This window comes from Cnephaeus nilssonii (assembly GCF_951640355.1).
Source record: "Cnephaeus nilssonii genome assembly, chromosome: 8".
Taxonomy (NCBI): Eukaryota; Metazoa; Chordata; class Mammalia; order Chiroptera; family Vespertilionidae; genus Cnephaeus; species Cnephaeus nilssonii.
Window position 1 is genome coordinate 23,070,410 of NC_137079.1, and position 22,130 is coordinate 23,092,539.

The 22,130-nt window shown below is 48.5% G+C and overlaps 1 protein-coding gene across 1 annotated transcript; it reads left to right on the forward strand.

Annotated features, from left to right (window-relative positions):
• The first annotated feature begins 59 nt into the window (after positions 1-59).
• Positions 60-20,593, forward strand: EIF4EBP1 (eukaryotic translation initiation factor 4E binding protein 1). Its single transcript, XM_079778460.1, has 3 exons — positions 60-270; positions 15,416-15,595; positions 18,320-20,593. Exons 1-3 carry the CDS (start codon positions 126-128, stop codon positions 18,349-18,351), a joined length of 357 nt encoding a protein of 118 aa, XP_079634586.1. The 5' UTR covers positions 60-125; the 3' UTR covers positions 18,352-20,593.
• Positions 20,594-22,130: the final 1,537 nt, after the last annotated feature.

The following is a 22,130-nucleotide window of genomic DNA, read 5'->3' on the forward strand; positions in this document are numbered from 1 at the left end:
GCGGTGGAGAGACAGAGGCGGAAGGGACGGCCTGGGGCGGGGCGGGGCGGGGCGGGGCGGGCTGGATCGCGGCTGCAGCAGCAGGAGGGCCACGTTCTGGCTGCTGGCACTACGCGCGGAAGACCATGTCCGGGAGCAGCAGCTGCAGCCAGACCCCAAGCCGGGCCATCCCCGCCACTCACCGGGTAGTCCTCAGCGACGGCGTGCAGCTCCCCCCCGGGGACTACAGCACCACCCCCGGCGGCACGCTCTTCAGCACCACCCCGGGAGGTAGGCGCCGGCTCGCGGGGTCCGGGTGCGGGCGGGGGGAGGACGGGCCGAGCGGAGCCTGGGATCGACCCCCGCCCATTGGACGGGCGAGCCGACCCAGGGGCGCGGGGGGCTGGGAAACCTGGGTAAGGGGTTTCAGGGAAGCGGCGAGGGTCGCGGAGATGACCACAGAGAGCGAGTGGGTGGCCGCGTCCCGTTGCCTGCTCTCTGGGTGCGTCCTCCAGAGCCGGGATTGCAAACTGCCCCCTGAGTTCCCTCCTTCTGGGAGATGGCTGAGCGCCCCCCACCCAAACAGATAGGCACGCTTCCAGGATTGCCACTTGCCGAGGCGTGCTGCACCTTGTGGGTGTTGGGGGGCAGTTCTCAGGCGTTGGGATCAGGGTGCCCACGGATCAAGGAGAGGACTGGCCTGGAGGTTGGTTTTTGCGGGAAGTGGGGGTTCTCTGTTGGGGTAAATGCCTCGTGTAGAGAGTCCTTTTTCCTTCCCGAGGTACCCCCAGTTTTGCGTCGGGCAAGCACCCTCTGACGGAGGCAGGTTTGGGGCTGAGGGTGCTCGCCTGCTCCTGCAGCCTCGCCGCCACCTGTGGCAGATTGCCCGCTTACGTGTGTGGGAACTCCGCCGAGGGACCCGGGGTACGGGCAGGGCTGTGCAGAAAAACACGTCCCTCCCCCCGGGGGGAGGGGGGACCCGTGTGACCTCCCTAAGAGTGGATGAGGAAGAGGAAGCTGAGTTGGCACGGGTTGGTGCCAGCTTTGGGCTGCCCTCCGGAGCCAGGCATTCCCTCCCAGCCCCGGAGCCCCGGCGCAGAGGCGCTGATGAAACCTGCCCGCTTGTTTGCATAATGAAATCCTCCTCGTGGCTCACGTCCCTCCCATCCTCGTGTTGCCCTCACCTCTTTTGCCCTTCCTCCTCCTCCTCCCCCCTCTACTGTTCCTGCCCAAACTACTAGAAAACGGCCACCGATCTTGGCGCGGCGCTGAGACAAGGGTGCGGGCGGGGCGGCGTGCAGCCGCATCTGCCAGCGTTTGGGGCCACATGCTTATTTTTCCAGGCAGCTGTCCCTCCACCAGCGAGGTCTTGGGCTGTTGGATACAAAACATGCAAAGTTAGAATCGTTGGGGGATCTTAGATGTTCTCGTCCAGCCATGCCACCTTCTTCTACCGAGGCCCCAAAGCTTAAGAACACGCGTCCATTGTGCAATTTTACACCTTTTCCCAAGCTGAGCAAGAAAGAAATAGCAGCCAAGCATAGTGGGAAAGCTGCTCGCTCTCTCTCTCTCCTTTTAAAAATGACCCAGGAAAAGTTCCCAGGGACTCTTCCTGCCACTCTTGACTCAAATTCCCTTCCCGGCCGGCCTTTATGTATGTAGTCCATGCTGCTCTGCTTTTTCTGTGCCCCGATGTGTCTTTCAGGACTTTGCCCAACAGTTTGGGGGATTTCCTCAAGTGAGGGTGTGAACCTGCTGTTCAGGGTGGACACTGAGGCAGGCCTGAAGGCTCAGGAGGCCCTTTATTGCCAGATGGGGACAGATCAGATTGGAAGCCATACCCAGCAGTCCTGTTTATAGGGAACTCTCCACTTCTACCTTGGACTGGGAAATGGGTGTTTTTTGGCAGACCACAGCAAACCCTCCTTTCTGTGAGGGTCTTCAGTTGGGAGAGAGAGAGGACAAGGCTTCTGCGTCAGAGTGTAACCAGGAGAACGCTAGCAGTGCCAGGAGCCTAAAGACCAGTCTTTCTTGTCTGGGGTGTCCAGAGGCGCAGGCACAGCTCACAGTCCGTAACTGGAGAATCCTGGCTTGCCTCTGCCTCCGTTAGCCACGGTGTGAAATCTTCCTCCAAAACACACTTTACCCTAACCCTTTGCCAGGACAGAGAAGCTTGAACTAATGAGAAAGGGTCATTCTGTTGCATGCTGTTTTCCGTCTTCCGAGCGCAGTTGAGTTACCGGGGACCTCATTTAAATGCAGATTCTGATTCTGTAGGTTCTGGGGTAGGGTCTGAGATTCTGCATTTCTAATTAGCCCCCAGTGATTGCTTTAAACACCACACTAAGCACAATAGTCCCTTACGTATCCGTGGTTTCACTTATCTTGGTTTCAGTTATCCATGGTCCAAAAAGATTTAGTGGAAAATTCCAGAAATAAAAAAGTAAGTTTTACATTGCACCTCATTCAGATCATGATGAAATTTTATGGCATCCTTCTCTGTCCCACCTGGGTAGTGAATCATCCCTTTGTCCAGCATATGCACGCTGAACATGCTATCCGCCTGTTAGTCACTTAGGGTTTGGTACTATCCATGGTTTCAGGCTTCACTAGAGGTCTTGGAATGTGTGTCCCCCCCCTCCCCCCCCGGATAAGGGGAGGCTACTGTACTCAGAAATTAGTAAGACATGACTTCCCTCACCTTTTCACCCCTTTTGGGTCTGGCAAAAAAAATGATGCTTCTATCCAGGTAAACTTCTCTTGAGGTCGGGTTTGGCATCAATCTTTAAACCAGGGTCTGGAGAGAGAGTCTGGATGGGGGCCTGCACTCATTTACAGGAGATGCCAGGAGCTGTTGAAGTAAGTGTCCCGCAGTCACTCTTGCTGAATATGGTACTGCAGTGTTTGTCCCTGGAGGAAAAGGAGTAGCCATCTTCATTCGAGTGACTCCAATTTACTTTCCAGGGTCATTTATCACCACCATCCACACACACACACACACACACACACACACACACACACACAAGCTGAGCCACTGATCTGAAGTTAAAATGTCTGGAGAACGTAAGAGGAATTTGCTGAAGGGAGTGTCGTTATGAATACTCGAGCCCATGGAGTCTTGAAAATCTCCAGAGCACCACAAACCAGCAGAATGTTTGGAATGGGTCAGAAACCTTCCTCTGTTCCACCCCTCCTTAACTTAACTCCCCTCCATGTTCCCAGTTCCATGTTAGACATTTGACCCCAAAGCCCACAGGGGGTTGCTTGGGTAGTAGTCCTTCTTAAGCCCTATACCTGGATCAACTTCATCAGAGGTCAGCAGGCAGGGCTACAGGTGCTAATGACACCTTGTTTGGTTAGACAAACTGTGTGCCCAGGAAGCTTACCTTGGAGCAGCTCCCGAGTGTTCGGCTATGGCACAGAGTGCCGGGAAGAGGGGGAGGTCGCTGGGCACTGAAGCTAGAGTACCGAGGTCCCGAGGCCTTAGTCACATAGGGGAGACTACATCTCACTGTTAAGGACAGGTTAAAAGCAGTTGGACATTAAGGCAGTGAGGGAAATACAATAAGCCTCTTTTTTAATTTATTTTTTCCATTGATTAAAAAAAATTTTTTTTTAATTCTTTATTGTTGAAAAGTATTACATGTCTCCTTTTCCCCCCCATTGACCTCTCCCAGACCGCTCCCGCCCCCCAGCACAGGATGGGCCTCTTTTCACACTGACCTGAGCTTCCTTTTAAAGCATTTAGAACATCCCACACTATGTCCTCATGAGAGACTTTGATGGGGTCTTAATTGTAGAGCACCCCAAACTCCCTCCGATACCCACGAACCTCCCTGTCTTTAAGACATTTACCACGTCCAGAATTGAAATTAGTCTGACCTCAAGGGATTGGGTTTCTAGTTGAAGACGATGAAGACATACTTGAAGTAGAATTATAAGCATCCAAGTTGTATCTGTAGAATGAAGCAGTTAGACAGACACCCCCCACCCCGTGACCAGTAGAACTTGCATGATAGTCAGGTGAGAATTGCCCACTCAGAGCAGTCACCCCGGTAAGCCCCACATTCTGACAGTGCAGACGTAGCTGCTGGGTTTTAATTGCATTGAAAGGTTTACATACTTTTTTTCAATATCCTCAAAGGTGGTGGGGCTTACTGTTTGTAAGAGGAGTTTGATTTTCTTTTTCCTGGAAGAGCAAAAAGTTTTATATTACCAAATTTGGTGAAAGGGCCAGCAGGGCGGCACCATCTTTATCTGTTGGTAGTGAGGCATTTTCTCCCAGGGCAGTGGTCGGCAAACTCATTAGTCAACAGAGCCAAATATCGGCAGTACAACGATTGAAATTTCTTTTGAGAGCCAAATTTTTCAAACTTAAACTTCTTCTAACGCCACTTCTTCAAAATAGACTCGCCCAGGCCGAGGTGTTTTGTGGAAGAGCCACACTCAAGGGGCCAAAGAGCCGCGTGTGGCTCGCGAGCCGCAGTTTGCCGACCACGGTCGTAGGGGCTTTTATTCAGTGTCCTTCCAGAAGAGTTAGGAAAGGGATTGTATTGAAAAAAAGGATTGTTTCCCACGGTGAAAGTTTTTAATGAAAGTGGTTCGTTTGTACACATAGATTCTTGCATGCTCAGGCAAATGAAAAACGTGTTACTTTCTGGTCTTACCTAGATCCATGCCAGTGTTTTTTTCTCCATTATGATTCATAATAAATGAATCATGTGTATTTGTTTACGTGTTTGTGCCCTAGGTTGGCCAGGGAGCTCTTTCAGAGCTGTCTTACTCATCTCTGTATCTCCACAAGTGAGTGCCAGGTCTGGTGTTGAGGATGTGAAGAGTTGAGAAGAAGCCTGGAATGAAACTATTCTCAGACCCTGGCCAGTGTTTGAGTGTTGTCATGTGCACCAAAGGGGCGCCGGCTCAATTCCTGATCAGGGCACATACACAGATTGCCACTTTGGTCCCTGGTCCGGGTATATGCCGGAGGCAACTGATCAATGTTTCTCTCTCCCTCTCCCTCTCCCTCTCCCTCTTCCTCTCCTTTTCTCTCTCAAATCAATAAAAACATTTTAAAATAAATAAAGCATTATCAGGGTAACCTAGTTTCTTTACCACCAGGCCTGGGTCTGAGCTGGCTTAACAATAACATTTACAGGGTATAATTGTTTATCTTAGAATGTCCAAGGGGCAGAAACTCTCTGAACTTTCCCACTGATTTTCAGTGTTACAGATAATAGTATTCCTGATATTACTTTCCTCTGTTGTTATTGAGGAGAAAGTAGAAGGAAGTGACTTTTTTATACTGAACACGTTAGTTTTGGGGCCAGGGTCTCAGACACTGGAATTGACGCTCCTTATTTACATGTTTGCAACCAGCATCACTGACTAGGCAGGAGCAGATGACATCTGCCCGTGGCATTTGGGTGCTGAAAGACATGGGCAGATGTCATCTCAAAAGGGGCCTTGTGATCCAATGTCTATGCCCATGAACGCTCATGAGAGGCTCAGAGATCAGGCCTCGATCATCACCAGCTGCCCAGAGATACTTGTGTTGATGAGAATGGCCGTATCACTTGGCTATTGCTGTCTAACAAGCCATCACAAAGCTAGTAACTTCAACAACATTCCTTGACGATTTTGCCTACACTCACTCATCTGGCTGCATACAGTTGGCAGCTGAATTGCCCTTGGCTAGAAGGTCCAAGATGGCCTTACCCACATATCTGGGGCTTTGCTGGGGACAATAGGAAGGCTGGGGGCTCTCTGTGTCTTCTTCAAGAGTCTAACCTGACTTATTTAGTTGGCAGTTTTCAAGGTCTCTTAGGGCTCAGGCTTAGAAGTCACATATCATCACTTACACTGTATTCTGTTGGTCTAAGCAAGACACAGGGCTAGCCCAGATTCAAAGAGAGGGGAGCCCTAGTCAGTTTGGCTCAGTGGATAGAGCGTCAGCCTGCAGACTGAAGGGTCCCAGGTAGGGGGTGTGCAGGAGGCAGCCAATCAATGATTCTCTCTCATCATTGATGTTTCTATCTCTCTCTCTCCCTCTCCCTTCCTCTCTGAAATCAGTAAAGATGTATTTTTTTTATAAAAGGGGGGAGGAATAACTGCCTTCGAATGAGGGAAGCCACGTGTGTGAATAGGGATGGAAGGAGTTATGGGGGCCACGTTTTCAGACCATTTTCCATAAGAGCCAAAGCTCAAAAAATGGTCTTTGAGGGAACTTAACTGGCCAGCAGAGCCAAGGCCAGGGATAGAAGCAAACCAGAATAACAAGCCTGTGAATCCGCTCTGGATTTAAGAACAGAGGACACCTTCCAGAGAACACTGAGTCATCGATCCCATGCCCCATTTCCAAGGCCTTGTGTCCAGCTCCACAGAGCAAACCATACAGATGGGGCCATGATGCCAGACCACTGGGCAATGCATTCCACTTCCTGTCGTGCCTCCCCTTACTCACCACTACCTTCTCTTTCCCCTTCAAGTGGCCGGGCTTTGGGGACACTCTTCAGAGGAGCCCACACTTGCTCTGCCCTCCCATTTGAACATCCTTGATTTTCTGGCAATAGGATGGAGTTGAGTTTTTGAGCCCAGCAGTCTAAAAGAGGGTGGGAGTAAGAATACCAGGAGGTACAGGCGAGTTCTGAACTCCCTTTGGTTTCCTGGTGATACATATAGCATGGAAGTTAAGAACCAGGTCTCTTGTCTTAAAGAGAGTGTGTGTGTGAAAACGAATTTCTCTTCTCAGCTCTTCAGAGTAAAAGGGTAAAGCCGGCCTATGTTACTTTGCCAGAGCTGCCAGAACAAAATACCACAAACCGGATAGCTTAAACAGTAGAAATGTATTTTCTCACTGTTTTGGAGGCTGGAAGTCCAAGATCAAAGTGCAGGCAGGGTTGGTTTCTCCTGAGACCCCTGTCCTTGGCTTGCACACAGCCTCTCTCTTGCCGCCTCTTCACATGGTCGTGGTTGTGGCCATGGTTTGTTCCTCTGCGGTGTCTCTCTCTCTCTCTCTTATAAGGACACCAGCATATTGAATTAAGGCCCCACCCCAGTGGCTTCCTTTTAACTGAATGGCCTCTTGAAAGACCTTATCTCCAAGTACACTGAGGGACTAGAGGTTGGGACTTCAACCTGTGAATTCAGGGGGACACAATTCACACACAAAACAAGGCCCCTCCCCTTTCCATGTGTTTTAGAAGGGCACTCTCCCTGTTAGTAATGAATTTCTGGGGTCCCTTCACCCTGCTCTGGGCGGCATTTTGAAGTGTTTGGGGAAGTAAATAATTATTTTAGCTATTTTGTTCTGAAAGTCTCTGTAAAAGCCTTGTTCTTCCTGTTTAATTTTCAAATAAACTGGCCTTAATTCCCTTCAAGGGAATTCCTCAGAAGTGAGGGACTAACCAAGGGGCCTTTGCCACTCGATGATCACCCCTAGTTGGTGTTCTTGGAGCTTCCTGAGATGCCGGGCACCCGAGAAACGCCTGGGTCTGGGTTCTCTTTGCAGAGCTGGTGGGGGCAGAGGTGAAGAAAGATCTTGGACTGAGCACGCTATGCTTCTCTCACCAAGACTTTCTCCCTGGCAAGTCCGCTCCGCTTGCTAAACAGACAGCTCAGCCAGGAACGCTGCCCAGACCCTTGGGGTTCCTGCCTGGTGGTCATGGTGGTGGGCGATCCCTGGTAGACCCTGGCACGTCTGTGCCCTGGCCTCCAGGTTGATCCAGAGCTGGTGAGAGCTGAATTTAAAATTGCCCGGATTATTTTGTCCTCAGGCTGCTGGCTGGCATCTGAGCACAGGCATTCAAACCTCCCCTGACCCTGTTGTGAAATGCTCTCCCTTTCCCTGGAATGGGAACAGCAGTTCTAGGAATTCCATTCTTGTACTTTTGCTGGGCCTCATGTCCTGCTCGGGGGAGGCCCAGGGGGAAGTGAGGGATGAGCTCGTCTCAATTTACAGGAGTCGCATCCAGCGGCCTTTGGAACCCGTGCGGGTACTGTGGGGAGGTGGAGGAGGAATGAAGGCAGGTCTGTCTCTCAGGGAACATCCTGTTCTGGCCAAACACTCAGAAGAAGCAAAAGTCTGAAGACCCCTGTAGCTTTTCCAGTTGCCAGTGCGACTGCCTTGCTAACTTGAAACAGAGGTTTGTGTCTAGGACTGGAGATAAGACGGGCTAGACCTGCCTCTGGATGTCTGGGTGGCTGGTGGGGGCAGCCTTTCTAAGTCTCAGTTTCCTGCCTATGGGTTGAGGGTAATGTATCTCCCTCTTTGGGGGACGCTGAGACCCAGCATGTCAGGCTGTGAGTGCAGGGTCTGGCCCACAGGCAGGCAGTGATGACTGGTGGTGATAGCTGTAGTCACTTGACCTGAAAATCTTAGCATTCATTTGTGCATTACTGTACCGGCTGCAGGGGCCGTCAGTAAATGCTCCTCGGCCTCCAAGCAGCTTCTGGCCTGCTTGTGTGTGCTCCCTTCGTTGGTTTTCTTTTCATAGCAGTTGTGTGGTTTATTCTCACAAATGGTTTGTTCTCATAAAAGGAGTCAAGACATTCATTACCTTATTTCATCTTCATGATGCTCCTGTGAGGTGTGGATTTTGTTAGTAACCTCCTCTTAGAGCTGAGGAATGAGTCTGCCCTCGGCGTCAAGGGGCTGGTACCTGGTGGGCCCAGGTCTGAGCCCAGAACTTCTGCCTCCAGGCCTCGTGCGGTTTGTACCACTTTAAGCACCTGCCAACAAGGAGATCCTAAAAATAAATGGCAGCGTAACAGAGCTGGAACAGACCCTAGAGATGACCAATAAAACCTGGCTCGGGGTTCATGCTTTAAAAATAGCTCCATGAGCCTAATCCACAGCCCTTGTTTACAGGTGAGGAAACCAGACCCTGGGGGAATGTCTTAAGTCACTATATACCTTCCAGCAAACTGTCCTCACCACCAAGAATGTCTTGGAAAACATGCCGTTCTTGTATTTGGTGCACATCTGGAGTTTAAAGTCCCAAAAGACACTGGTTACCAAACAGGCCAAAGCCAGCGGTGGTTCTCGAGGCATGTCTCTCTGGGCCCAAAAAGGAGGGAGGAAGCCTTCCCCTCCCCACAGGTGTCTCTCCAGGGTTGTTTTCCTCGCCCTTGTTTTGTCCCAGTTTTGACCGTCTATTGGTCCCTGGTGTGCTTGGGACCAAATAAATGGTGAAATACGTCCCCTGAAGCCATACAGGTCATAATAGCTAGGGGGTTTGTGTCTGCCACTGTTCTAATCCACACAATAACCCCCTGAAGTTGGCACTCTCATCGTCATCATCCCCATTCTACAGAAGAAGAAATGGAGGCACCAAGAGATTGAGTAATAACTTGCCCAGAGTAGTGAGAGCTAGCACATAGGAGAGCTGGGTTTCTAACCACCAGGCTGCAGGAAGAACAGCAAGTATTCATCCTGAGATGTTGCCCCCACCCCCTCTCTCCACGGGGCAGGGAACTCCTGCAGCCACTGAACTTGTACTTCCCCCACACAGGCTTGTACAGTGATTCATTTAAAAAGCCTTTCAGTTAGAAAATAGCCTCAGTTCTTCTCTACAGGCAGTTCAAGACCAAACCTTGAACTCTGCCCTCCCCCAAACCCCCATCCCCAACAGGATCCCAGCTACACCAATCTGAAACATGCTTTGAAACGTGGGGAATCCACCTCTGTCCTCCTGCCCTGCTGGGGGACACGGTTCTGGGTTCCCCTGCTCTGCACCTCCAGTCTCTCCAGTCTAGGTCATCCCCTGTCCACCTTCCCTACTGCCCCCTCACTTTGGGGCAGTGCAGAATTGTTGGTTGTTGGGGTGACATGGATGTTTCTCTGGCTCAGGCTGCCTGGAAGCTGGAAGACAGGGCTGATGGGGGGCTTGGTATCTCTGTCCCCACTGGCACACACAGGGTAGATCTCTCCCCTCTCCCTCTGTGGTCCACACACACACCTCTGTTTTTAGACTTCACAGTTGACTGTATTCATTTGTTTACAGTCTTTCTCTGACTAAATTATGAGTGTCTGAGGTCAAGAAGCTCGTACTAGAGCTAACTTGCTTGTATCCCTAACGCCTAGCATGGTGCTGGTACAGAGGGCTTCTGTGGGTAAGAAATGCACTCCTACTTTTGGGACGTAGGATTGAACCAAGATTGATAATGTGTAGGTGAGGGTTAACGCTTGTCCCTGGGTTACATAGTCCCCATCCTTGAATACGGGATGTGGGGGGTCAAGTCTAGCGTGGACAGGGGCCAGTACACACCAGCACAGAGAGGTGCAAGAGGGGTGAGCGCACCATGCCACTTCTCCAGCCCTGCAGAAGCCCCCCTGGGCTTTTGGGGGGAGTCTACCTCTTTTAATCCTCACCGGAGGATATATTTTCAATTGATTTCTTTAGAGAGAGCGGAGAGAGTAAGGAGGGGGAGGAGAGAGAGGAACATCGATGTGAGAGAGATACATCAATTGGTTGCCTCCCGCATGCACCCCAACCAGAAATCAAGCCTGCAACCCAGGTATGTGCCCTTGACTGGGAATCTAACCCAAAGAGTCCGAGGGCCGTCACTCTAACCACCAAGCCAAACTGGCCAGGACTAACCAAAAAAGTTTTAACTTGACTTACTAGAAAAGGAAATTCAGACCCTATATCCTTATTTGTTTGCTTATTGTCCTCGTATCCTTATTAGAATTTTGTATTTTTAAAAAGCGCTCAATGTAAAAGATGTTCAGTTGTTTGTGTTTGTTTGTTTTTTGCTTTAATCCTTATCTTACCCCGCCCCCCAGCCCCCCCCCCCCCCGAGGTAGCCAAACACAAACCACATATAGTTAGTTATGTGACTCTTCTTCATACAATATATTGTGAACAATGTACACTTTTCTTCTTCCAAACAGCAGCTTCACAGACAGCATTGCACTGTAGGTCTGTTCCATGATTTATTTAACCTGTTCTTAGTTTAAAGAAAAATTAAAGTTTTGTGTGTTTTTTTGTTTGTTTGTTTTTGTGTATGTGTGTGTGTGTGTAATTATACTAGAGGCCCAGTGCACAAAATTCATGCGTGGGTATGGTCCCTAGTAGCTGCCGGCTGAGGGATCCTCTCTTCCCTCCACCCCTTGCCGCCGGCCCCGCCCCCTGGTCGAACTCCCTGTTGAGGGGACAATTTGCATATTACACTTTTATTATATAGGATTATTCTGTTTACTTTTGTATATGCTTGATTTTTTCATAATACAAGTATTTTAAAGTTACTGTATGTAAATAGTTTATATATGTAAAATAGTTAAAACTCAAAAATACTAAAAGGCTTCTAACAAAACAGCAACCTCTTGCCTCTCCCACCCCCATCTCACCCTTCAGAAACAACTGACAACATTTTTCAGCTCTTTCATCGATTGACTTGCTTTTTCGATAGACGATAATTTATTGGCATGTGTACACCACCCTTTCCTCCCATTCTCCCAATATAATTATATCACAAAATTTTAAAAACACATATTCATAACTTTTATTGCTATGACTCCATGAGCCAAGTATGGAGTTTCTATTTTTTACAACTTAAAAAAAATTGCTTCATTTAAAAATGTGCTTAGTTTTGCCTGGCCGGCATGGCTCAGTGGTTGAGCGTCGACCTATGAACCAGGAGGTCAAGATTTGATTCCCGGTTGGGGCACATGCCCAAGGTGTGGGTTCAATCCCCAGTGTGGGGCGTGCAGGAGGCAGCTGATCAATAATTATCTCTCATCATTTATGTTTCTCTTTCTCCCTTCATCTCTGAAATCAATAAAAATATATATATTTTAAAATAACAATAAATAAATAAATATATGCTTAGTTTTCATTCAATAAATCTTCCCATGCCCTTTAGCACCTCTTTTTTTTTTAAAAAAAAATGTTTTTTATTGATTACAGAGAGGAAGGGAGAGGGAGAGAGATAGAAACATCAACGATGAGAATCATTGATTGGCTGCCTCCTGCACGCCCCCTACTGGGGATCGAGCCTACAACCCAGGCATGTGCCCTTGACTGGGAATCAAACCAGAGACCTTTCAGTCTGCAGGCCAACGCTCTATCCACTGAGACAAACCAGCTAGGGCTATAGCACCTCTTATTATGGCTTTATACACACAGTCAGACTTCTCAATTTATGAGTCCATTTTTTTCCCTTTTTTTCAAACTAATTCAGTTTGGCTTCTCTGAGCCTGCCACACAGCTATGGACATAGGCTTCCCTGAAGCCTCTCATCTTTCTCTAATTTTGGAAGAATACATCCTCCTATCACTTTCTGAAATATCTCTATTCTACTTTACTTGATTAGTTGTTGGCTGGGTATAAAACTCAGTCAAAATGAATTTTCTCTCAAGCTTGACACGATGGCAAGCTTCCAGTGTTGCCATTAAAATTTTTTGTGCCATTCTTATTCCCAGTCCTTGTGTGCACCTGTTGTTTTTTCCCTCTTCCTGCAAGATTTTAGGATTTTCTCTTTATCCTTTGGTATTGTGAAATATCAGGATGAACAGTAAATTAGTGTTTTTAATTAATTGTACTGGATACTCAACGGGCATTTCATTCAGGAAATTCAGGAAAACCCTCTTTTAATTCAGGAAAATCCTCTTTCTTTTTTTCTATTTAAGTAAACTCCTTTTTATCAGTTTCTTCTCTCTTTCCTGACTTCCTGTTATCTAATATTGAATCTCTAATTTATCTTTCTGCCTATTCATCTCTTTGTCTTTCTGTTCTTTAAAATCTGCTTCCTTTATTCTTTCCTCCTATTAATTTATCCAGATCTTTCTTTCAATGTTGTACGTTTTTGTCAGAAATGTGTGGAGGCATTTGGCGGTTTATATTTAAGAGTAAAATGCTCAAGAGCTGACTGGAAGCCCCTTGAGCGTTCTGCAGACTGGTGGCTAGCTGAGGTTTTTCCCCTGGGGAACCCCCCCTCCGGATCTGTTTCTGTAGGGCTTTATCTTTACTCATTATCCTGAAGCAGGGGAGGGGATTTGAGGCTCACCATTCAGAAAGTCAGCTTTAACTTAATTTCCCCTCCCTCCTGGGGTGAGGAGCACATGGCAGCCCCCCTCCCCTTTCCCAGGATGCTGCTAATCCCTGAACCTCCCTGGGGTTCTCTGGGGTGGCCCCACTTGCTTCACGTTATAACCCCCACCCCTGCATTTAGGTGTCACCTTTCCTTCTGTTAGAACCATTCCTCCATTCACCTTCTGTCTTTCTGTATTGTGATTTGGGAACAGTTTGAGCCTCACTTGCATCCAAGTTGGAGCCTGTGCTTCTGTTTCTTAGTGTTTTACATGACGTTTGAGAGGAGCCGCAGGAGAACTGCTGGGCTCTGCCATCTTGAAGCCTGTTAGATCCTCAGAAACTCCTGTTTGTAGAAACCTAGTGGAGTTGGGTCCTTTTCCCAAATATGGAGAGAGGAAGCAGGCCCTTGGCTGAAGAGGGTTGTGTGGAGACCGCCTGGCGCGATACCCACACTTCTCAGAAGACCTCACCTGACAGCACCCTCCAGCCCTGCTGCTCCGCGCCTCGCGGGGACCTTGGCATCCCCTCTGGTGTCCATTTCCGGTCCCTAAATGCAGGCCAAGGCCCCAGCACCGGGAGGCCACAGCAACCTTCCAGCCAAGAGTTCCTATTTTTGACAGTATGGAACTGTGTGTGTGTGTTAAGTTTTCCTCACCTCTGGGAGGTGTAGGGAATTTCCAGAAGATCACTGTTAACTGAAGCTGTGTAGTGGTGAATCCCATGAAGGGATGGAGGGAAAAAGGCTTAACAAGCCCAAGAGCTTCGTAGGAAACATTTCCACCACATGGATCTGTAGCTTCCGTTCCTCATCCTTCCCAACTGAATCGGAGGTGGCTCTGTGGTCTCTCTCCCTCCCCCACTTGGTGCCTTGTCAGCGGGCTTTCTGGACACCACTGTTTACCCTCTGCAGCTAAAATGCCCCCGTGGTGGGTGTCTTAGATGCCTCTGCCATCACTTAGTCTATGGATTTTATTAGCACAAATGAGGGTTTGGCAAAAGTAGGTTTACAGTGTGGGTACGTGAAACACAGAGTTCATTCATGTATTTTTTTTTATTAATTATTGTATTATTTTCCATACAAACAACTGTAAACCTACTTTTGCCCCACCTTGTAGTAAATTACATCCTGTTACGTATTAAAAGGAAATTTGATACCACCACTATATATGGAAAACCAGATTCACTTGCCATTAATAGAAAGTAACTATAAAAAGAAATATAATGACAACAAGACAGTTTTAAATTCTAGCTGGATTCCCCTGCCTGTGGAAGGCTTTGAACCTGAGGCCTGCTCTTGGTTGAAAGGGGAGCAATCGGCAAATGTTGGTGAGCTGTTATATTACTTCAGAGGTGATCAGGAATAACCTCTCACTGTTCACTGTCATTTGATGGATCAGCTGGGTCTCCCATGAGGACCCTGAGTCCTGTACTTTAGAAAACACCCCTTTTTAAGTATCACAGGATGGGTCCAATGTGTTGTTTTAGGATAGTGAGTAATTCCATAAGACTTGGTCCCCACCCTAGGGTGACACTTGTGACAGGAGAACAAAAAGAAAATGAATGGAATTCAGACCATCTACAAACCTTGAAGTGCGGTGACGCCTCAGAGCAATGGGTAAACCAGTGCCAGGGACAGAGCAGGGTGGCTCGGGGAGGTGGACGTAGCGGAAGACCGTTTGTGGGCAGGTGGAGCCCCTGAGTCACTCCTCTCCACAAAGCCCAGGCAGGGGTGTTCTCGTTTTTACTAGTTGGGGAATGACTTAATTTTTTTGTCCACACATTTGTAAAATGGAGTGAAAGATTCTGGATACCCCAGGAGGGTGCTGTAAGGATGGAGTTGAAAAGTGAGTAAAAAACATACCTTTTCCACTGTGGGACAGGATTGTCAAGTAATAACGCTGAGCTGCAATTAGGTCAGTGAATTGGTGGGCTTTAAGGAGCGAGCACAGGGTGTGCCAAGCTCTGAGCGGAGACAGGATGCAGTCTGGTGGCCAGTGGGCCCCTTCTTCCATCAGAGTAACGGGGAATCAGGGCAGTTTGGTGGCAGCAGAGTCCTAGGCACCTGAATAAGTCTCGTTCCACCTTTTATAGGTCTTTTTTTAAAATATTTTTAAAAATTTATTTTTAGAGCGAGAGAAAGGAAGAGAGAGTGAGAAACATCAATTGGCTGCCTCTTGCACACCCACTACTGGGGATCAAGCCCACAACCCATGCATATGCCCTGGCCGGAATCAAACCAGCATCCCTTCGGTACACAGGATGCCACTCAACCAACCAGCCAGGGCTATAGGCCAGGCTTTTACAGGAAAACCTGCTGCCTGTGCTGCACCATGCCTCAGAGACGTGGAAACATCAGCAGGCAGGGGGTTCAAAGTGGCTCTACCAGTGTCCCTGTTCCCTTCCAGGTACCAGGATCATCTATGACCGGAAGTTCCTGATGGAGTGCCGGAATTCACCTGTGACCAAAACCCCCCCACGGGACCTGCCCACCATTCCGGGGGTCACTAGCCCTGTAAGTGACGAGCCCCCCACTGAAGCCAGCCAGAACCACCTGCAGAACAGCCCTGAAGATAAGCCAGCAGGCGGTGAGTGGCGGGGCTTGGCCAGGGTCTTCTTTGGGATGGGAATGTATGTGGCCTGAGAGTCCTAGCCACTAGGGGGAGTTCCAGGGAGGGACTGATGGTGACTGTCTCACCTGTGGAGCAGCTCAGAGTCCAGAGGGAGGCGGGTAAGGATTGGGGGAATGGTGGGGAGAACTTTCATCAGTACCAACTTTCCCCATGAAAGGGGCCCAAGAGCCACAGAAAAGATGGTTTGGCCTCACCAGGTAATCTAAGTGGGGAGATTGATTGAGATGGAAGAGGCCCCACATAGCAACTTCCCTAAGTATGCCCCTTTATATAATTGTTCCTAAAGCTATACGTTGTATCCGCAACACTAGAAACACATCCACGATATTCATGTGCAGGAGACAACTTTTCCAAGACATGGTGTACTTGACCTCCAGGAAATGACATGTCTACAGGCTCAGAAAGGCATCCAGGATGCCTTCTGTCAGGGTGTCATCCACTAGTGGGTCCTTGATGAATAGTAGAAATGCAACCAGTTATTTGCAGGTTTGCCATGGGGTCTCTAAGCCCTTCTGATCCCTCCTTCCTTCCCCCCCAAGTCATCAGAACAGCCCCCCGGGCAGAGGTGTGTGTGAATGTAATCTGTGGCACCGTGACTGGCTCATCAGCGTGTCTGAGCTCTCCCACTATGGGAGGGTGCAGTGTAAGCACTTGCAGACAAACCGAGTCAGCCTGGAACTCGCTGGCTCTTCACCCGGAAGGCAGTACACCAGGCCAGACAGGAAGCAGCTGAGACCTCGGGCTGGGCTGGCTCTGCTGACAGCAGCAGAATCCATCTACCAGGAGCCTGCAAGGCCATGACTCATAATTACCTTGGGGACCCCACAGCCCAAGACAGGAGACAGTTGCCTTGCCTTTCAGGCTTGGCGAGCAGTGGAAGGGTGGGAAGAGACACAGGGGGCAGTAATGACGGCACCGGGTAGCGGGGTTTCTGCGGTGTGTTAAAGGATGGAGAGAAGGATGAACAGATTCACGTGGCTGATGGCACGGTGCCTTCTACCCCTACCTTTTGCTTCCAATCAAAGACTGGAAGTTGAGGGTGGAAGTGTAACTCCTGAAATTTTTCCTAAAAAATATTTTTATTGATTTCAGAGAGGAAGGGAGAGGGAGGGAGGGATAGAAACATCAACGATGAGAGAGAATCACTGATCGGCTGCCTCCTGCACACCCCACACTGGGGATCGAGCCCACAACCTGGGCATGTGCCCTGACCAGGAATTGAACCTTGACCTCCTGGTTCATAGGTTGACGCTCAACCACTGAGCCATGCCGGCCGGGCACTCCTGAAATTGTTAAGTCGCCACTACCTGAAGGCTGTCCCTTGTCCCCGCTTGCATACTCTCTTACTTCCCAGTTTCTAGAGCTGCTCTGGCCATCACAAATGCAGGGTTGGCCCAGTGGTGCCCCAGGCAGCAACCTTACCCACCATAATAGCCTAGTAGGTTCTCACAGTTGTGACGGGGTGTGATGGTAAGGGAGGGACATCATTTTTCATTTTGCTGAACTGGATGTAAGAAGCCAAGGCTCCTGGCCTTGGACCCACATAGTTGTGTTAATATAACCAGAAGAAGAGGCCAGTTGTATCTCTGTGGGGCTAGAGCAGGCATCTTACTCTGTAGAACCTTGGGCCTTGCCCAGGAGATGCTGAATGAGGCAGTTCCATTCAAAAGAAAACCTGCAGCATGAATGCCTTGGAAATTTTAGTGGGAACGTTAGTGAGGGCGGTGAGTGGCTGAATTATTGCAAAGTCAGGCTATTCCATGGGCAATCAGAGTATGCTGAGTAGGTTTTGGTATCATTTTCTTAACTAAAAGTTGGGACACATGCTCCAAAAAGCTCTCTGGAATAATTAAGGACTATTTTTCTATGAAAGTATATTTATGTCAATTCACACGTAATCATTCATTCTTACAAAAAATAATAAAAAGTATACAAAATTCAGGGCTATCACCTCTATGGGAGACCTGGCCTCTGTGCTTTTGGGGTTGGGGAAGAGAGCACAGCTGGACAGGGCACCTTCAGATCGATGTTTCCAGGAATACCTAGTGTAGTCCTGCCTTCCCTCCACTCTCCTTGGCAACTAAATCTGGCCTCTGCTCTTCTTGTAGGAACACCAGAATGAAAAGATAACACATCTCCCTGGCTTCTAAAATGTCAGTTCTAGTGGTTGAGCATCGACTTAGGAACCAGGAGGTCACAGTTCGATTCCCAGTCAGGCTGTGCCTGGGTTGTAGGCTCGATCCCCAGTGGTGGTGTGCAGGAGGCAGCCGACTGATTTGTGGTTCTCTCTCATCATTGATGTTTCTGTCTCTCTCTCCCTTTCCTTTCCTCTCTGAAATCAATAAAAATATATTTAAAAAAAATAAAAATAGCCCTAGCTTGTTTGGCCGAGTGGATAGAGCGTCGGTCTGCAGACTGAAGGGTCCCGGGTTCGATTCCTGTCGAGGGCATATGCCCGGGTTGCAGGCTCAATCCCCAGTAGGGGGCGTGCAGAAGGCAGCCGAACAATGATTCTCTCTCATCACTAATGTTTCTCTCTCTCTCTCTCTCTCTCTCTCTCTCTCCCTCTCCCTTCCTCTCTGAAACCAATAAAAATATATTTAAAAAAAATAAATAAAACAAATGTCAGTTCTAACAATCACCATTGCTCACCTGGCCCTCTGTCCTTTCTCTCCCCAGGTGAAGAGTCACAGTTTGAGATGGACATTTAAAGGACCAGCCGTCAGATCGAGCAATGCCTCTGGGCCTCTCTGGCCCTTCTCCGGAGAAGAGTCACACCGCCAGTTATCATCCTGGGCAGGCATTGGGTGTGGGGTCGACCACCCCAGTCCTCTGCTCCCTCAGTCAGGGCACCAGTCCCCCCTTCCTCTTGGTGAACACCAGCAGATACCTCTTTGTGCCTCCATTCACGCAAGAGCTGGCACCCCAAGGGGAGTGACTCTCAAGAGCACACACCCCGCAGCCTGGGCCAGGAAGTGGACTTGGAGGAGCCCTCCTGAATGACCAGCCGGCTCTCTTCCTCTGAGGGCACACTCCCCTTCCTTAAGTTGGTGTGCTTGGGGAAGTCCCCTTCCCCTACTTCCTCAGCAGAGGAAATAAAAGCCACCTTTGCCCTTGGGCCAAAACTTGGCCCCTGTCTGAGCTTTTTTCTACTCCATGGGGATAGCAAACACCAACTACGCTGCACAGTGCATGTAAAGCACTTTCCTATACATTATCTCATTCGATTCTCATGCTGATCTGTGACTCTCATGCTGATCTGTGACGGGGGTAGAGCAAGTGTCATCCTCATTTTACAGCTCGGAAGTCAAAATCACACCCTAGTAAATGAGAGATGGGACTGGGTTTGAACTGCGCTGCTCTCCATCTCTTGTTTTCCAGTGGTGGGTGCCACCTCTTTTCTGGGCTTTGTTTCCTAAGCCTGGCAAGTGACCTATCACCTTCACTCTGTGCTTCATTCATGCAAGAATCAAAGGGAAGAGTCTGAGCCTTGGCCAGTATAGAACCTCTTTGATCCATGTGCCCTGATATTTGTTGAGTGATCCCTTTGTGTGAGCTGCCATTAGGGATACAAACATGAGACAAGCTCGCTCTCTCTTTTATTTTCACAAGCTCTCTGCTTTACCGTTTCATTGAAGCATACGATTTACCCATTAAGGAAAGTAGCACAAAAGAGATTATATAGGATTAGTAACCAGCAAGTGGGCCATGCAAATGGAGGCTTCGTGGAGGTGACGTTACAGTTGGTCCTGAGAAAGAGCGGGCCGGGCGGAGGCAGGGCCCAGTGTTTCCGGGATCCGGTGGTCTTAGGGATTCAGGGTGTGCAAGGGCAGGACATCAAGTTTCCTGCTTTGGCCAGAGCAGGCAATTTACGTGAGTGGAGATGGCTTTTATAAATGTCAAAAAAAGGCCAGGTCTCTAAGGGCCTTGAATGCCAAGCAGACATGGAGGAACCCTTCTGAATGACCTGGCTCTGTAAGCACTTTCCTAGACATTATCTCATTTTCGATTCTCATGCTGATCCCGTGACAAGTAGAGCAAGTGTCATCCTCATTTTACAGCTTAGAAGACCAGCTCAGAAGTTGAAGTCACACACAGTAAATGAGAGATGGGACTGGGTTTTGCTGAGAAATAAGGTGTTTCTCATCATAGGCTGGGGGGTGATGGCCTCTGGCCAAGAGGCAGTGACTGCATGGACTTGACAAGCTCTGTGCTCATAGCACTGGTCCATCTGCTGTTTGGGGAGAAGCAGGCCTTAGTGGCCAAGTCCCTGGCCTGGCCTTTTCTGTAGCTGAGTTGGAGTCCCCCTCCTGCAGCTGGAATCCATGTGACCGGTGATGGTATGTGGAAGGACCCAGCCACAGTGACCTGTTGACTCTAGGCACACAGCATGCCCTTTTTTATTTTTAAAAAATATATATTTTATTGATTTTTTTTACAGAGAGGAAGGGAGAGGGATAGAGAGTTAGAAACATCGATCAGCTGCCTCCTGCACAACCCCTACTGGGGATGTGCCTGCAACCAAGGTACATGCCCCTTGACCAGAATCCAACCTGGGACCCTTCAGTCCACAGGCCAATGCTCTATCCACTGAGCCAAACTGGTTAAGGCAGCATACCCTTTTTATATAACAAGAAAGTGAAACCATGGAGAGACCACCACCATCAGAGCAAAGAACAACTAAAGCTCCAACTAAGATCAAATGAGATCTGATCAGCCTTCCCAATCCTTTAGCTTTTCATTGAAAGCACCTTATTCTCTCCCCTCCTGACCAACCAGAGGTCTTGGCCACAAGTCCGTATGATCAGATCCATCCCTCTTCTAGGTGCTATATTTCAGGATCCAAGAGATGCAAAAAATAAAAATAAAAAAAATAATCAGCTTCTTTGACAATAAGAAAATTGTTCACAAGTTGTGTATCTTTCTCATTGATTGAAAGTATCCTCCAGGAAACCCAGGTATTTCTTGAGCATTATTCTGGTTGGATCATGTGGAATAACAAAGACCTATGACACAGTCCTTGTCCTTGAGGAAGTTAAAATCTTGGAGAGAGAAGGCTCCTGTGGTCCAGTGTAACATCCCAGTGTATGGAGTCTTACAGCTTCTCTAGAGATACTCTAGAAAACCATCACAGTTTGGCCTGCTCACCCTCTAGCATCAGCAAAAGCACTGTTTGCAGTTGGGAAACCCAGTTTGTGGGACAGAGCCACATGCGATGAACCAGGAAATAGAAGTGTTTTAAGCTATGCTATGTGTTCCCAAGGAGCTTACAACCTGATCTGGAGATGAGAGGTTCTATGAATAGTAAAAGGACACCCAAAAATGTCATAAGACAATATGTGATTGTCCAAGGCTAGAAGGCTGTGTTGATGCCACGAGTTAAGAAAATCAGATTCTGGCAGGATTTTAATTTGGGGAGCGCCTTCCTGGATCATGAATGGCCCGAGGTACAGGGGCCAGAAGAGCAGTTTAGCTAGAGGAATGTCAAAGCTGTTGGGTTTTCCATACATAAATGAAGAGGCTGAACCAGGCTGGTGGAAATAGTAATAGGCTACTTTGGAAAAGGAGGTTTAACAGCACTTGGTGAGGTAGGAGGAGAGATGTGTCAGAGATTTCTGGTCTGTGAGTCCCAGAAAACAGGTCAGAAAGAAATGCCAATTTGTGAGCTGCACAGAGTAAATAGTAAGAAGGCCAAAAACAAACTTTGGGGAATGCTCCCAGTGAGCATGAGTGGCAAAATAGGACCTGAACTTCCAGTAATTTTCCAACCTCCACACTACTGTTGGCACAGCTGTGGGCATCCCTCCAGCTCCCAGGTAGTCAGGTGAGGTATGGAGGAGGCCATCTTTTTACTGGCACCCTTTAGTACAATATTCATCATTGTTGAAAACAACTCAAAGAAAGCTCAAGGACACGTAGCCAACCAAGAAATCCCAAGGCCTGAAACCAGTACTTCAGGAAGACCTGGGTTCTTTAAGACTCAGCAAGTGGTCTTTTCCAGATATACCCAACCTCATTCTGATTTAACAAGCCTTTGTTAAACCTCTTATCCACACCCAGCATGATGCTAGATCTTAAGGCAGTACATGAGCATTTTAAGGCAAACACCTGAGAAAAAATAATCCCAGGAGGCATGATTAAGTGCAGACAAGTGGAGTGAGAGTGTGACAGGTCAGCAGGAGAGGAGCAGTTGAAGAGTGCAAAGGATATGGAGGCTGTAGGAGAAACTGCCTGAGCAAAGGTGTGCTGTCTGGAATGAATATAGTGTGTGAGACTGAAGTGTGCTGGGTAGCCCAAGGTAAATTCAGATACCATATAGGTTTAGGTTATTGAAACAGAAAGCTTTGGTTGAATGAATGCCTTCTGTATTCTGGAGCTTTACTACCATCTTATTTATGGCCCCCATCACTTAAAGTAGGTGTTTTTACTCCTGTGTTATTACATGTCCATGGTCAGTGTATATCAGAATTAGGATTCCAGCTTCTATCTG

Coding starts and splice junctions, on each gene's coding strand:
- EIF4EBP1 (XM_079778460.1), top strand. CDS start 126: ATGTCCGGGAGCAGCAGCTGCAGCCAGACCCCAAGCCGGGCCATCCCC. Junction 271..15,415: donor CTTCAGCACCACCCCGGGAG/GTAGGCGCCGGC, acceptor GTTCCCTTCCAG/GTACCAGGATCATCTATGAC. Junction 15,596..18,319: donor TGAAGATAAGCCAGCAGGCG/GTGAGTGGCGGG, acceptor TTCTCTCCCCAG/GTGAAGAGTCACAGTTTGAG.